The sequence below is a fragment of the Fukomys damarensis genome, unplaced genomic scaffold (assembly GCF_012274545.1).
Source record: "Fukomys damarensis isolate Sample0158 unplaced genomic scaffold, DMR_v1.0_HiC HiC_scaffold_14, whole genome shotgun sequence".
Taxonomy (NCBI): Eukaryota; Metazoa; Chordata; class Mammalia; order Rodentia; family Bathyergidae; genus Fukomys; species Fukomys damarensis.
Window position 1 is genome coordinate 73291374 of NW_022900926.1, and position 16208 is coordinate 73307581.

The following is a 16208-nucleotide window of genomic DNA, read 5'->3' on the forward strand; positions in this document are numbered from 1 at the left end:
TTGAGACAGGGTCTCGCTATGTAGTTCAGGCTGGCCTTGAACTCACTATGTAGCCCAGGCTGGCCTTGAACTCCTGGTGATCCTCCTGCCTCAGCCTCCCAAATGCTGGGATTACAGGTGTGTGCCACCACACCCAGTTCTTTTTATGTTTTAAAATCATAACTTTATAGTTATCAATGGAGAAGTTTTAGGAATTTGCTTTGACTATAAACTGATTTAGGTTTAGCAGCTCTGGAAGCTATGGGGGATCTGTATTCTCCCTCTCTCTCTCTCTCTCTGTCTCTCTCTCTGTCTCTTTCTCTCTCTCTCATTGTCATTATTTTGATAAAACCCTTAACACCAGTTTTTTTTCCCCTTTGTCATTTTTCTCTAAATATGACAAATGCTGGAGGACGTAAGTTGTAGTCAACAAGTTTCGTCCGGTGTAGGACACATGCCATGTAATATACATAGAAAAGAGAAGCAGCATGGCTAAGACCACAGGGCCCTACAGTCTAGTGGGAGATAGTCAACTGATGCACATATATTCCCAAATCTTAAGAACAAGATACATTGTATTCCTGTGAAATAGAAACTACCACCTCCCCCTCCTGCTCTTCCATACTGGGGATCCAACCTGGGCCTTCACGCTGAGTCACATCCCCAACATATCTTTTCTGAGACAAGGTTTCCCTAAGTTGCTAAATTCCCAGTGTGGCCTGGAATTTGTGATCCTCCTTACTCCCAGAGTGCTGGGATTACAGGCATGTCCCCTGCCACCCCTCCTCTGGGCCTGAGACTCTGCATTCCCAACACAGCCAGGCCCACAGGCCGGCACAGGAACGCTCAGAAAGCATTTGTGGATGGAACACAGGATGAGCCTTTAACAAATATGTCTAAAAAATTCCATTATCTTTCATGAAAAACCAAAGAAACTCACTCATAAACAGTATTAAAGATAGTTATGTCATCCTTTCACATAGAAATATTTATTTGTCCTGATGACTCATCCCGGTAAACCTATTTTTACACTGTGGCAATGAAGGCACTAAATGTTCCCATCTAACTAGAGGTTAACTACGAGAATTTTCTTTCTAGACATAGTGTTCAGTTATAATCTTTGTGACTGCTTCATATGAATAGTGCTATGTTCCGCCGTTTATCAAACTAGTCTCTATTATTAGACATTTAAGATTTTTTTTTACTACTTTTGGTAAAGTGATAAATGCAGAGCTACTTTAGACCATTTGATTCAGCTAGACATCCTAGACTATGCTTTTCTTAAAAAGCAAGTATGCTTTCTTTCTGCCCCCTATTTAATTTACATAGATGTTTTTAATATAACTTAAAAGGTAATTTTCAGTTTCCAGCATTAATGATTATCTCAAAGCACTCCAGAAAGAGCCTTAAAACAAATATATATGTATAATCTAATCAGACAGCATTAATGTTTAATATTTTTACACAAAGTGACAGAAAGGACACACTTTTTATCTTTTATTTTCCTTTTTTCCTTCACTATAGATTCTTTTAAAAATTATTTTACTCTGAAATTGTGTTATCTATCTTTATTTTTATGTTTTAAGGCAATTACTCCATTTGATTAAATATATTAACATGGTCTTACCCCCTTTCCTCCTTATTCTCCTTTAAAAATAACTAATAACTCACATATACATATATATGAAACATTACAAAGTAAGAAGTAAATGCTTATTCTTAAAATGTTCTTACTCTGAAGATGGTTTATAGTGTATTTAATATAATTGAGATAGATATCATAGTCAATATGTGGCCTGAACTTTTCAAAGCTGGTTTCTGTAGAACGAATTATGTTTACAGATACTCTTGGTGCATTTTTAATATAGATATTTGTGTTTTTAAAAATATGGCATGTCTTTATGTTCCTCTGCATTAGAAATAGAAGTGTTTTCTTTCTCTGCAGCTGAGAGTGAGTAGAAAGAATCTTCTTAATGTCTGCAAACTTATATTTAAAATTAGCAGGAGTGAGAAGAATGACTCTCTGATTCAAAATGAAAACATTCTGGGTAAGTATCATTCAGTGCCACCACTAAGCAAATGTTGCGCTTGAGTACAAACAAAAGGTTTGGAGAGAAAATTTATAATGAATAATAGCAGGAATATTTTATTTTCCAGTAAAAGCAGAAGTTCGGAGATGTAATTGAAACATGATGAATGTTTAAAAATTTTTAATGTATTATAGAAGACACTTGCTATTAATCCCCCTCAAACTCCTCTCCCTCACTTCCAAACTGAACCCGTCGCTCTTGCCACTTTGGGAAGCAGCTCCGCAAGGCCTCTGTCAGGAACGCCTTTAGTTGTGCTGTCACAGTTGCCTGTGCGTCCCGAGTTCATTCAGAATGTTCAGCGTTGCTTTTACGCTCATTTTGACTTTGGAGAAGCGCTAACGTCGCCCGGTGTTGCCAGAGCTGGTGAGTAAGGTGACGAGGACGTACTGTAAGGCTTTTGCAACCTCAGTTTCAGGGCACATGGCAGCATTCACTGTATTTGTATCACACTATATAAAGACGCTCATGGGAGAGGCCTTCTAAAACTGCTTCAGAAAGTGACAGGAATATTGGGATGGGGCTGAGAGTTTAGCTCGGTGGCACCGCACCTGCCTCGCAAGCGCCAAGTTCTAAGTTTGATCCCCGGTACCAACAAAACAAAAAAGCAGAAACAGCAACAACAAAAAAAGGTTGGGATAAGTGTGTTTGAAACAAGGAGGACTTGAGAGGGCTAAATGGCAATGTGTGTTTTACTGTAACAAATTTTTAAAATTTAGACATTCACTTTATATTTTGATTCCCATGTATGCAATGCTTAGTTTTTCATATGCTTCTTTGTATTTTCCCATTATGATTAATGCATCATTTGGAGCCTGGTATGACAGATAGGGATTTGTTTTGTTTTGTTAATATTATATTATTAATATTATATGACTTTTCAAGGTGTCTTTTAAAAATCATATTCTGGTCATGGGTCTACTATTAGAAAAAAATACACCTAGTAGTTTATTACATAATTAAAGTATTAGTCTTTTGATATAGTAAGAATGATTAAAAATTAAAAGACCCCTGTACTGTTGCAAGAATCTGACATCAAAATTTCAAATAGATAAAGATAAAGAAATTGTATTACCTTCTAATCCCCTAGCTATTAATACCTAATTCCTGACATATTTCTAAACCATTTTTTTGTTTGTTTGAGATAGGGTCTCACTATTTAGTTCAAGCTGGTCTTGAACTCATTGTGTACCCTAGGTTGACCTTGAACTTGCAGCCATCCTCCCTCAGCCTCCCAAGCACTGGGATTGTAATTGTGTACCACCACACCCAGCTCTAAATAATGAAGATGCTTACTTACCTAATTGGAAATATTTTATTAATTTATGTTACTGATACAGGGGAAACACTCCCAGTCTTCTTATGGTAACATAGGGAAAATGATCTAAGTTGTCTTAATACTTTTTTTCTTTTAACCCAAGCAGACATGGACAAAACCAATGCTGAAAGAAATATCTGACACTGAATCAACTAATTGAGAATTGTAGACTGAACACACAGAAAGAATCTACCAAATGACCACATTAACATTAATAAACTTAAAAATAAGTTTTGCATTATTACCCTTTTCGAGTTGTTTGGTTTACTTCTAAAACTAGTAGTTGGATACATGTTCTTAAGTTATCTCAGGAAAGATTGGATATTATACCAAAATTGGCCCTTTTGTGTGGTGACTGAGATTTTCTGAAATCCCAATTTGACTTGTATTTCATTAATGCAGCATCAACAATAGAAATACATCCTTAAAGGTTTGTTGACATTTAACTCTTAAATTGCTTTAATTGTTAGTATTCTATATTAACTTGAACTTTTTGTAACTAAAAATGAAGGCTGATAGATATGAGTATGTGGCAAAAAATGGCATTTAATTAAAAGAACACTTTCTTACTTATATATTAATAACCCCAACCTTTTGTGTCATTACTGCTGCAGAGATTTGTCATAGCTAAAAGTAGGCTTTGCTTATTTGTGTAACTTGTAACAAGCATTTGAATGTAGCTTTGTAAGATATGTTTTACAAATGATATTTGACCTTCACATACAAGTGCTTTAACATATTTCCGTTATACTCAGACATTCATAATAATTCATCTTTTTGGCAGAATCACTACTGGAGGTCCTGCGAAGTGAAGACCTGCAGACTAACACCGAAGCTTTTTTATACTGCGTGGGGACTATCAAATTCATATCTGGAAATCCAAGATTTCTTAATGAAATGGTCAGCAAAGGTACCCTGGAAATATTGGCACGTTTGATAAAGCAACTGAATGAGAATATCAAGACATATGGTACATATTTGCCCAATTCGGGCCACTTGTTGGTCCAGGTAAGTATTTTACTTGAAATGTTTGATGTACAAAATTAATTTTCATGTTATCTAATAGCAATCACCGTTAAAGAGACTAGCACAGGAGAGCCAGGCATAGTGGCTCTCATGTTGTTTTTTAGATGAGATTTTACTCTTAATAGCATTTGTATATCAAATAATGGCATGTTTGATTGTAATCATTCATGTGATTTGAAATGTGCTTGTCAGCTAATGAGGATTGATGGGTCACTCAGAGTGCTCTAAGTCTTTGAGAAAGCCTGTTAAAAATTAGATTTAGTCATTGACCTCAAGATTCTTAAGATATTTATGATAATTATTAATTTAGGACTTTGGACTTCCTTCATTTTGATGAAAAATGTGAAAATCTCTTTTGGTCATGAATGTTGCCAAATTCTATTGGTGTGCTATGGTTTAGCCAGGAAGACTTAAGAAACATTATTTTTATGTCACTAGTGATTCAGATTTTTTTTCTCAATGAAAATAGTTATTTCTGATAATATAATATTGTAATTGCTGTTAAAATATAGGAAAGTATAAGGAAGAATATAAAAATCATCTGAAATATTTTTACCCTGAGATGTAATACCATATCTTTGACCTTTTGGTAAATACATGTAGCATATTTAACTTTTACATAACTCTTTTTTTGTGGAATCTGTTAATTTTATTTTTATTTATTAATTTTTTGGAATCTGTTAATTTTAAAAGCTGTTTTTTGAATTTATTTATTTATTTATTTTGATATTGGGGATCAAACTCAGGACCTTGCACTTTTGAGGCAGGTGCAACACCACTGAACTAAATCCTTGGCCCTAAATGCTATTCATGACCCTCTTCCCTCCTTACCCTTTCTCCTTTGGTTCAGTTAGCTAACATTGTTAGATGTTCTCAATACCTTTTAATACACATATGAATTTTTAACTATGGCATATTCTATGTATTTCTCTTTTCTCATCTAACAATATGAGGTAAAAATAACTTATGTCAACTCTATAAACTCATTTTTTAATGACTGCACACTATTACCCCATTTTGAGATATTTGTGTCATTTAAAATTTCTGTGTGGCAGCTTGTGGATTTACTGTCTAGTTGAAAAAGGTCTTTCCAACCTATTTTATATATGTGTGATGTTTTATAAAATCAATTGGCGTAAAGCAGTATTGAGTATTACTGTGGCCAGACACGTCAGATCAGGAAATGGGGCATCTGGTATACCAATCAGTTGGGAGTCAGTTCCTCCCCTCTGTCCTCTTTCCCTTTTCCCAGGATGCAGCATCCTCTGATGCCAACTGGGTCAGACCCCTTTCCCATTCCCTCTAGGGGGCACTGTAGAACTTCCGCCTCCCTGTTCACCACCTTCCAGAGACAAGCAGCTCATTGTCTCCACAGCCTTCCTTTGAACCGTCCTTGGATCTAGCATGGGTGGGGCCTCGGCAGCGCCCCACACCCTTGTCCAGCAGGAAAATGTGGAGCCTGTTTTAGCTACCACCCGAGAACACACTCCTGTTGTTACCCAGTGTCATTCGTGTCAACTGTGTGTGTTTACAGATTTGGAGAAGAAGGAAGCATCATTTTAGGGTGGTCATTCACAGAATCCCCTAGACTGGACATTCCCTCATACTTAATTCAAACAAAGAAAAGCTGGTTTGCATCATATGTGTGGGAAGATATACATGCGTGATTTCACTGTGAGAGGGGATGAAAACCTCCACTCTTGTGAATGTGTAACACTGCCTGGCTTTTCACCAGCCGGCTCAGGTCCACATTCAGCCAGACTGATCTGGCCAGGAGCAGAACTGTTTATCTGGTAACTCGAGCTCATGAGGCATTTTTCGAAGTTACTTCTGTTCAACTGAAAAGTAAATAAAGCACTTGAGGTTGTAACAATAGTAAAATAATGTCTGTAAGCCAGAGAGAACGAGGGCGGGGTGCGGGGAGGTAAAGTAGCAACACCAGCCAGCCTGTACAACTTGCAACCCAGAGGACCTCAGTAGCTCTAGCAGTTTGCAGGGAACTCGTGTCACCAAACTAAGCACATCTTAGCATCTGACACAGGGCTAGACTCCTCCAGTTTCCCTACAGCTGTCCTTTAGGAGCCCACCGAATGGGTGAAAATGGGTGTCAGCTGCAGCTGGATCCAGAGTGTTACATAGGATTTGGGAAAGTGGATGCTGAATACTCACTTTGGGAATAAATAAGGTGTGTTTGGGTGGTGACGAAGAGGTCAGGGCATCCAGAGCAGAGGGTGTCTTACGTGGAGGAGTTGTGGGAGGTGAGACTCAGAGGGTAAAGTCACGTGTCCAAAATGCCAGGCCCTGGGAAATGGCCTGGGGCAGCAAGAGCAGTGGGCGGGCAGAGTGAGAGGAAGATGAGATGAGGTCAGAGTGGCAGAAAGACAAATGTGTGCGAGAAGATATTAAACCGATAAACAGCGCAGTGCTGGGAAGTGACAGGAGGAGATGTACGCACGGTACGTGACCAGTGCAGGGGTGAGATCACTGATGCCACAGCCCCAGTGAAGAGGACAGCCATACCGAGAAGCTGGGCTGATTCTAAGGAAGATGAAGAAATGGTGTGAAAGTAAAGTCCTTCACAGCAGATGGGCTGATGTTGCTCAGAGGAAAATGCACTGATCTGTGAATTTTAAGGTTTTTCTGTGCTGCTGCTCATGTGTGTGTGTGTGCATGTATCTGTGTGTGCCTATAAGTTTATCACCATACGGCTGCAGCCAAGAGCCATTTCGCAAGCATTTTTGGAGTGCTTGCTCCAGGCCAGGAACCTTCTGGTGGTGAGTGAGACAGTGGTCAGCGAGACAGCAGCCGATAAGGCCCCACAGCAGGTAACAGCATTCCAGTGCCCATTGTTCTCCAAGGCGTGGTTCCGTGTGGTCAGTGTCACACTCGCTTCTATGTTATAGTACTTAGAGGAGAGATGATCCAAGGCACCAAGGGGCTGCCGCCTGTGTACCAAGGCAGAGTGTTTGTAGCCCAGGCTGCCAAAGCTGGAGAAGCAAGTTTATCAATACAATCGTAAGAATAGGCAGGTGCAATCATTCATGTGCACCAAATTCGAGAATATTAGAATTTAGGGAGAACTGCCTGAACCTTCAAAAAAGAGAAATACAAGGCAGCTGACAGATAAGAGCCCTAACGGCCAGTAGTATATTGCATCACCCCAGGAGGTGACACTGACAGAAACAAGGATCTGACGGTGTTGGTCTGGAATGGATTATCAGGAGGTGTTCCTTGTCCTCTGACCTTTGAACACCAACCAGCAGTCAGGAAGGCACCACACAGGAGCTGGGGGAACTTCCTGGAGTCCTCTCACCTCAGCAAGCCTGACTTCCACTGTGTGCCCTCCGGGGATTGGAAAAGAGCCTTCCAAGCCGGGATTCTCAGGTGTCACACTTGAGACTATTCACATACTAAGCAGCTTTGCTGGAACTAAAGAAAATCTCTGTGTACTTACATTTACAGCCAGGCAATTTTTGTTTGTTTGTTTGTTTTTGTTTTTTGGTTTGTTTGTTTTGGTACCAGGATTGAACTTGCTTGCCAGGCAGGAGGCAAAACCACTGGGCCAAATCCCCAGCCAGGAAATTTATAGTTATACCGTGTAATAACTGAAACCAAACCAACTTGAATTTCCATTCCTATTTTTTTATTAATTTGTATTTTTTTTCCTCTATAGTCATTCTTTTGATTTTGTGGAGATTTTGTTGTTTCAGGGCTGGGGCCTTTGTTTTGATAGAAACAAATTTAAGCATTTCTCTTGAAGGTTTTGTTGAATAGGAAGATGAGATTATTTATTTTGGTTGAGGTACGATTTACATATGGTGAAATACTTAGGTCTTGCCTGTTCAAAGAGTTTGACAAAAGTAGATAACCTTGTGATCCACACCCTTATCAAGATACAGAAGATTTTTCTCACCTCAGCAATTTTCTGCCACCCCTTCCCAGCAATCACCACTCTACTACCTACCCTACCTGGGAGCCATTTTCCCAATCTTTCACCCTAGATAAACTCTCTCTGTTCTAAAAGTAACTTTTTTGTGTGTGGCTTTCTTAAACTTTCATTTTGAACTAGGTATAAATGCACATGATGTTGCAAAAATAGTACACAGAGGTCCCCTGTACCCATCACCCAGTTTCTCTCCTCGATGACCTCCTGCATAACTATGAAACATTATCTAAACCAGGACATTGACATGGACACACTACAGAAACCAGAGTCCTATGCCTGGCTTATTTTGTTTAGCATATTGTTCCTTAGATTAGACAAAACTTCTCTTTTGATCACAATCTGTGGTACTGATCACTATAAAGCTTGCTGATTTTTTAATGGTATAAAATGTTTAATGATGTATTTGTTAGTGGGAAGGGGAAGCTATTTCCCACTCATGAACTTTACTTACTATAAAAAAAGATACCATACCCGACTGTGTAACCGACCACTCACTCACTGGATACAGGGTTGTGGTGCCTCCTCTTCCTTCTCCTCCCTTTCTGCAGAAGGAGCTGCCCATAGGCAACTCATATTGGCTTCTGATTCTCCAGTGAATCTTTAGAGCTGGGAGACTCGGCCTCTGAACACGTTATAGCTTGGGTTCTGAACTGGAAATACGAGACTAAGGAGGATGGGGTAGAAAAGAAGTTAGTGCCTTGTTGGAGGATTGCAGTTTACACCCAAGACAGGCCTACTTTCTAATCCACAACCCTCAGATTACATTCACTTCCCAGCCCCAGGCCATCTCTCTAGAAGAGCAGAGGAGAACACTCCAGGTTCTGTTGGCAGCTCGCTTCCTTGAGGAAAAGGGAGGAGGGCCAGGAAGAGGCTGCAGTTGCAATGCCTGGGCCCTATCCAAACTCACCAGTCAGGAAGTGCCTGGAGGAGCGTAGCCAGACGTAATATGCTAATGACATCTCCTCAACAGCAAGGAAATTCAGGGTGGGAAGTTAGCATCTGTGCCTGCTGTTGCCAAAGACAGCCACTTGCTTTCTGTCTCAGTCGTGTCCTCTAAGCCTCACCTCTTTACTGTAAATATTACTCATCATGGCAATGAAGATATATCACTAGCTTTCACATGTAACTGTGAACATTGGTGTTATTACTTGGTGGGTTGCTCTTGTTGGTTTCTGTGGTGCTGGGGATAGAACCCCAACTTGGTAATGCTTAATGCATGTCTTTCTGATTTTTTAGAAGAATCAGCTAGCTACTCGTTTGCCAAGGAAACTGACACAGAGACAGTAAATCAAAAAAATAATAAAGCAAAGTAATAGGACATGGGGGGGTGCCTGAGGAGGACAGAACTATTTCCTGCTGATGTTGGACAGCCATGGTAGGAATGTGCCTAGGAGGACCAGGTGCAGAGTGTTTTCAAGGATTATGCATTAATAATACTTTCATACCCACATATACTAGAAAATTCCAATAAAATGCTTAGAAATCTTTGGTACTAGTAGTTTCATGTTTCCAGGGTATCTTGTCACTGGTTTCATTCATCTCTTCCAGAACTGTACTTATCATCTCTGAGATAAAATGAAACTTCTTGGTTACCACAAAAGCTCTCATTTAGGCATGCATGTGGTCTCAGTTGGGCACAAATGCAAAAAATGAAAGTGCTTTTATTAATGGAAATGGTTTAGCTGAGGTTGGAAAATGGCATGGCTTTGGTTTTAAATCATTTGACACTGTCTGTGGTCTCTGGTGGCTGAATTTATGCTTTCACATCACCAGTGGGAAGTGAACCATTGTGCACTTGGCAGTTAGGTTGAGATAAAGTTCAGGGGATTTTGGTTATGGATATGTCAGACAATTGAGCAATAAAATCCATACATTTATAGATAAATGCCAAGTAGAATGGGGGAAGCAACAGACAAGGAACCAGAAGCCCAGGGCACCAATCAACTTGGAAGCTCAGTTTCCCCACCTAGGGCACATTAATATCTTTCCTGCCTGCTTCTTGGGGTTGTCTTAAGAAAAAAAAAAGGGACAAAGATCATGAGATAGCTTTATTTCCCAGCTCAGTATATCAACATCGTGCTCTTGATATATAAAAACAAATAAACAAATAAATAGAACTAAATCTTAATGCTGGTTTGGGTTGAAGAAGGATAGTAATTTCCAGACTGTTAATGGCACAGTTTTCAATTGCATTAGGTTCCAGTGGTTTGTTTGAAAGCTTTTCAGAATTAGAGAATTGATTCTCCTGACAACAGTGTCACATGGATGGTGATGCTTGTGGGCTGGCCGGAGAGCCTGTTTAACTTCTGCCTCACCTGAGCAAGAGTTCCATGGTGAACCACAGGCCACTGTGCACTGGGATAGCGCTGATGGCTGGTTGCCAAGTAGGGCAGAATCCTGAGGACTGAGACTTGGAGCGAGAAAGAGAGCAAAGGGAAGAGAGGGTCACCCACTCTGGAAATGGGCCAGGCAGGGAGACTGAGGTCCACTCAGTGACCTTCTCTGTCTGGCCCCCACCCACAGGGCCTGGGGATGTCGGGAATAGGGCCACAGTTGTCAGGCCTGTGCTGTGACCCAAGTCCGGGTATACAGATTTAAGACAAAATCTTCTTGTGTTTACTCAAGTTTCTCAATTAATTTGTAGTTGAGAACACAATTGGAAATTCATAATTAAATGCCAACACTCAACTTGAAAGAAAGAATAGATGCTAACTCTTTTGGGTTCTAATTTTCCTGTATTAAAATGCTGTTTGAGCCTTTAAAAATTATTGTGATCTCTTCTTAGGATACTTTTTCCCTTTAAAATGGATGACCCACTGTGCGGGGTGGTGTACACCTGTAATTCCAGCAATCAGGAGACCAAGAAAGGAAGATCAAGAATTTGAGGCCAGTCTGAGCGACATAGTTCGTGTCTCAAAGACAAACAAGCAAACAAAGAAATAAAACGGGCCTCCCAATGTTGACTTCGTAATGAGAAGTTCAAGGCTCAACTAATCCAATAAGAGATAGGCAGCTATGCCAGATTCACAGGGTATCTTAGCTGATTGAGGAAGGTGCCTCATGTGATCAGGAAAGTGGAGAGCAAAGAAATGGCCGCCTAAGAAAAAATGAGCATGGCTCAGCCATGTTTCAGCAAATTAGTAGCCAGAGCCACAATGGAATGTTTCTTCCTTGACTGTACTACCAAAAAATTATGTTTATGTTTTGTCCTAAGCATCATCTCACAACTGCTCATAAGAGAGAACACTCAAACTTTTATTAATCCGCTTTGTTGATTGTCAATTATATTTTCTCTTTTTTTCCTCCTTCCTCCTAGTTGCCTTGTGTCTCCATATGTCTGTCCCACACAGTTGCAGGTCAGGAGATGGGAAAAGCAAGAATCAAAATGCACTGTTTTTCAGTTTGCTATTTTTTTTGGTAAAATGATACTCCCGAGGTTGGGAGTCCTTTAAAAGCTAAACAAGTACCTGTGTGCGTTTAACTTATGCTTTTCTTAAGTAAAGCATTTCAGGTTGCTTAAAATATTATGTACAATAAAAAGAAATGCATCTGAGTAGAATTAGGAACAACACAGATTAGAGTGGAAAGTTAAGAAACTATATGTTTATTCAGCAAACGTGGACTTGAGTGAACTTCTGCCTTGGGAGCAGGCCCAGTGGATGTGGGGAGGACAAAGACTGCATAGACTCCTGCTACAGGACTCCTTAGCGATCTCAAATGTATCTTCATTCTTCGAGGTGTTAGTATTGGACTTTGAATTTTCACTTATATACGGTGAGCTCAACACGTGACACAAAGTTCAGAGTTCAGTGGACCGGCCTGGAGCTTGCCTTTTCTGTTACCATGCTGTGGAGCTGGACCCTCCTCCCACCCATTTGCCTACATTTTTTGAGCAGGCAGCAGGTCACCCCTACATGGCCCTCAAAGTGGGGGGCCTTAAGGTCTGTATCTGTTCAGGGGCCTCTTCCAGACACTTCTCCCTCAGGTCTTTAAGCTTTGGTCCACCCAGGCCTCTGTTAATCTCCTGAACTTTCTTGCCAGAGGCTTTTAAGGGGAAGCCTCCTCTCTCCATTTCTCCTTTCCTTCTCCCCCTGCCCTCCTCCTGAGTTTCTTCCACCTAGCCAGCCAACAACTGAACATCTGAAGAGCTTTTCATTTGCACATTTGGTTGCCCTCTGTGTAGAAAGAGTGAGAATTCGCGCACTAGAGAGGCCCAGCACGGGGGAGAAGGCGCACGAAACACTGGACTCTGTGATGGGGCAGCAGGGGCAGGGGCAGGAGCAGTTCTCATTGACACAGAAGAGGAAGTGCTTGGTCACCTGCTGAGCAGTCTCCCAGAGAAGCAGGGAGCCTGACCAGGTCCTGAGGCTTGAGCAGGGGTCACCAGTAAAAGGCATCAGGAGGATCCCGATCCAGGAGGACCTCAGAGCGGAGGGAGCCATCCACCCCGAGGTGTGGTGCTGGGAGAGGACGAGGGCGTGGTGTGGTGTGGAGTCAGAAGGAAGTGTGGTCCGGAGAGGGTAGAGCGTGTTCCATACAGTGAGGAGCCCTTGAGGTGTGGTTGCTGTCCGCTGGGCCTGGGAACTCGGAGCACGGCTTTGGGCAGGGAGGGCTGGCTTCTCAGCTGAGAATTGTGGTGAGGTGAGCTGGACCTGCAGAGACCGTAGAGGGAGCCCGCTCAGGAACCAAAGAGCGGTGTCAGAGATGAAGCTGCAGGGATCTGGTGCTGGAGGAGTGGAGCGGGGGCCCAGTCAGGTGTGGAGAGGGAGGAGGTGGGGCAGTCTCGGGGAGCTGCTGTCTCCAGTGAGATAAATAGGGAACAAGTACTCAGACAGCCATCTCCTTTCAGGAAGTCCATTTTTTTTTCAATAGTTTTGAAAACTATTCTGCTCCTAAAATCTCCTCACATTTTACGTGCCTCAGAGACATTGTGTGCTTAACTCACAGTTTTCTGACATCCTCACCTTTCTGTTCACGCCATTCTTCCCTCTGGAAATGTTCAAGCCGGGCTAAAGTCTTGGACCTGGGAGCACAGTGGTGAAAAGACAAGGAAGGTAGACAAACAGCCCCCTGCTCATACTGAAGCTGGATCCTGGAGGAGCAGCAAGACGCTCAACGGCGTGGGTGTGGGGAGGAGGCTTGAAGGCTTGGTGAGAACCAGACACAGGAGGGCCCCTTGGCCTGTGGTCAGGACACTGAATCTTACCCTGGGAGCCATGGACAAAAGGCTTCACATGACAGAAAGCAGAAATGCAGGATTCTAGGACTTTGGGGCCTTGAGCAATTAGGTCAACAGCAGTGTCATAGGTAGAAGCATCACTGGGTACTTTTCCAATGTGTGGTATAAGTTTCAGGCAGGTTTTTCCTACCAGCACCACAGCTGTTAAGTCTGGAAATGTTCTAAGTGCTGTGTCTTCCTCACCAAGTCGCATGCACTCTACAGCATGCTGTGTACTGTGAATGGACGAGGAGTTAAATCAAATGATGCATAATGTATTAATGTGTGCTTATGCTCCTGATTTGAGCCTTCTATAAAACTAATGTATTAGGGACCGAAGATTCTTAAGCTGTCTTAACCTTTTTGAAAGGGGTGAGAGAAGGACTCAAGAGGGAGAAAACATGTGAGGCCAAAACAAGTGAATAAAAGTTCATAGGAAAACAATGGTCTCTTCTGCAGTCAAGGTCCCTTGCTGGATGTTAGATGAGGGGAGCAAGGAGATGGCTTTAGATTGGGGAGCCCAACCTTTGAAGCCCTTGGAACTAGGGAAAAGAAACTGTTCGTGTGCTCAGGGTTGGAACGGGGGCTCCACGATCCACCATGTTTCCACCTGCCTGGGTTTAGTCAGGACTCACCTGGGCATCTGTGCACTTTGGTCTCCACTGAGGAAAGTGTGTGAGTCATTCTTTGGGTCAAGGTAAACCAGTAAATGCCCGAGTACCTGGATTTGAAAGAACAGAAGAACAAACAGAGCCAGGTTGGATGATGCAAACTTTCCATTTTATGGCAACGATGGCCTGGAATTCCTAGAACTATTTATTAGTCTTCTTAGCTAAGAAGATGGCCCTGTGGATCCATGGTCAAGTGGAGAGCTTGCCTCTTAGAAGAGAGTAAGTCTGTAGCCTTAGAAATTATTTGGCCACATCGTTATCTCATGCTACTTACCTGAACGGTAGAGGAAGAAGTTTCAAATCTGTGGGCCTGATGGGGTTATCACGGGGTCAACGGAAGACCTTCCGTCTGCTCTCAGACCCAGATGATAATTTGCTTAACCCTGAGTTCTCATGCACCAATTGCCTATCACTTTCACCTCTGAACCACGTTAGACTTTCTCTGTTTTCATTTCATGCTGCTTGTGCCTAGGCCCATGTGCTCTCGTGGGAGAATCATCACAGGGACTTCGTTTACCTGGTGCTGTAATGAAATCTGTGGGACGAATTTTGTCACACTGCTTAGTGTGGCCATATTTTGCCAGTGTTTCAAAATGGCACAAACCTGCTTTTATCCCAGATAACCGCCACCTTGAGAAACTTGGTCGATTCACCACAAGGAAGGAGTCAGTGCCTGAGCATCGGCACCTTTCCCCAGCTCTGCATGGTGACGGAACGGTATATGGACGACAAGGACGTCTGTACCAATATTGCCAGAATATTCAGGTGGGTGGACTAAAAAAATGAAACAGCCTTGCAAAAATGCTAATGCCTGGGTTATTTCATGTTTGTGCATGTGTGTGTGTGTGTGTGTGTGTGTGTCTCTGGGTCAGATTTTTTCTTTTTTCTTTTTTTTTTTTTTGCTTTTTACTTCACCTACTAACAGAAAAGGCAAATCCAGTGGCCCAAGTTTAAAATACCTGATGTCAATGGAGTCTGCTTCCCATGTGGTTGTAATCTACCTCCAAGCGCAGTGACTATCACACGTTAGTTCTTTGGTCAGTTAGGAGCGATCCTAATATTTTTGTTTTTTTAAATCTTCTCAGTTTGCTGCTGATAAAGAACTATGTACCGTGGGACACGACACACTTTCTGGTGTACTTGGAAACAGTACTTACGAGTTTTAATTCAAAAAGCAGATTATTGTTTAGATGTCTGATCTGACTTAGTTTCTAATCAAAGGTTATTTTATTTTGGCTGTTTTTCCAGGTCATCTCACACATTCCCTGATGGTGACCATTGGAATCCAGGTTGCCTTAAAGCGAGATGTTGTTAAATTTCAGCAGTCTTTAATTTGTGTATTCCCCCTGGCTCTTTGTCAGCATTTTTACATAGCGAACCTTCTTCTCTAGATATCTGGAGGCTTTTTGTTGTTGTTGTTGTTGTTGTTGTTGTTGTTTTGTTTTATTTGTTCTGAGGATTGGACCCAAGGGCTCCACGGTGAGCTCTGTCTTTAGCCCGTGTTTTAGTTTTTAACTTTGAGACAGGATCTCACCATCTCACCAACTCGCCCAGGCTGGGCTGGGATTTGCAGTCCTCTTGCCTCAGCTTCCCAGAGTGCTAGGATTACAGGCCTGGACCATCAGACCTGGACCCTGGCCTTTTCTTGAACTATACTATTGTAGTGGTTTAAACAAATAGTGTACAAAATTTCTTGAAGACTGGACTTGGTAATTGAGCCCAAAGTGGGGGTACCCATACAGGCTTTCCTGAGCTATATTTTGGATCTTTACTCCCATTTTGAACCACTGTAAAATTTGAATTTATTTTTGTGGAGGGCAACATGTAAGGGTGCAACGTAATTTTTTTTTTTTTTTCACCACGTGGATAGTCAGTTGTCTCGACATCATTTTTATTCTGTTTTGTTTTTGGTTTTTTGATACAGGATCTCACTGTGTAGTTGAGACTGACCTGGAACTCACTA

At 41.7% G+C, this 16208-nt stretch overlaps 1 protein-coding gene across 1 annotated transcript in view; it reads left to right on the forward strand.

Annotated features, from left to right (window-relative positions):
* Positions 1–16208, forward strand: part of Armc2 (armadillo repeat containing 2) — a 105132-nt gene that overhangs the window by 49728 nt on the left and 39196 nt on the right. The window contains exons 9-11 of the mRNA XM_019209201.1: positions 1925–2027; positions 4169–4392; positions 14865–15010. Coding sequence (XP_019064746.1) covers positions 1925–2027; positions 4169–4392; positions 14865–15010 — 473 coding nt within the window. The remainder of the gene's footprint in view (positions 1–1924; positions 2028–4168; positions 4393–14864; positions 15011–16208) is intronic.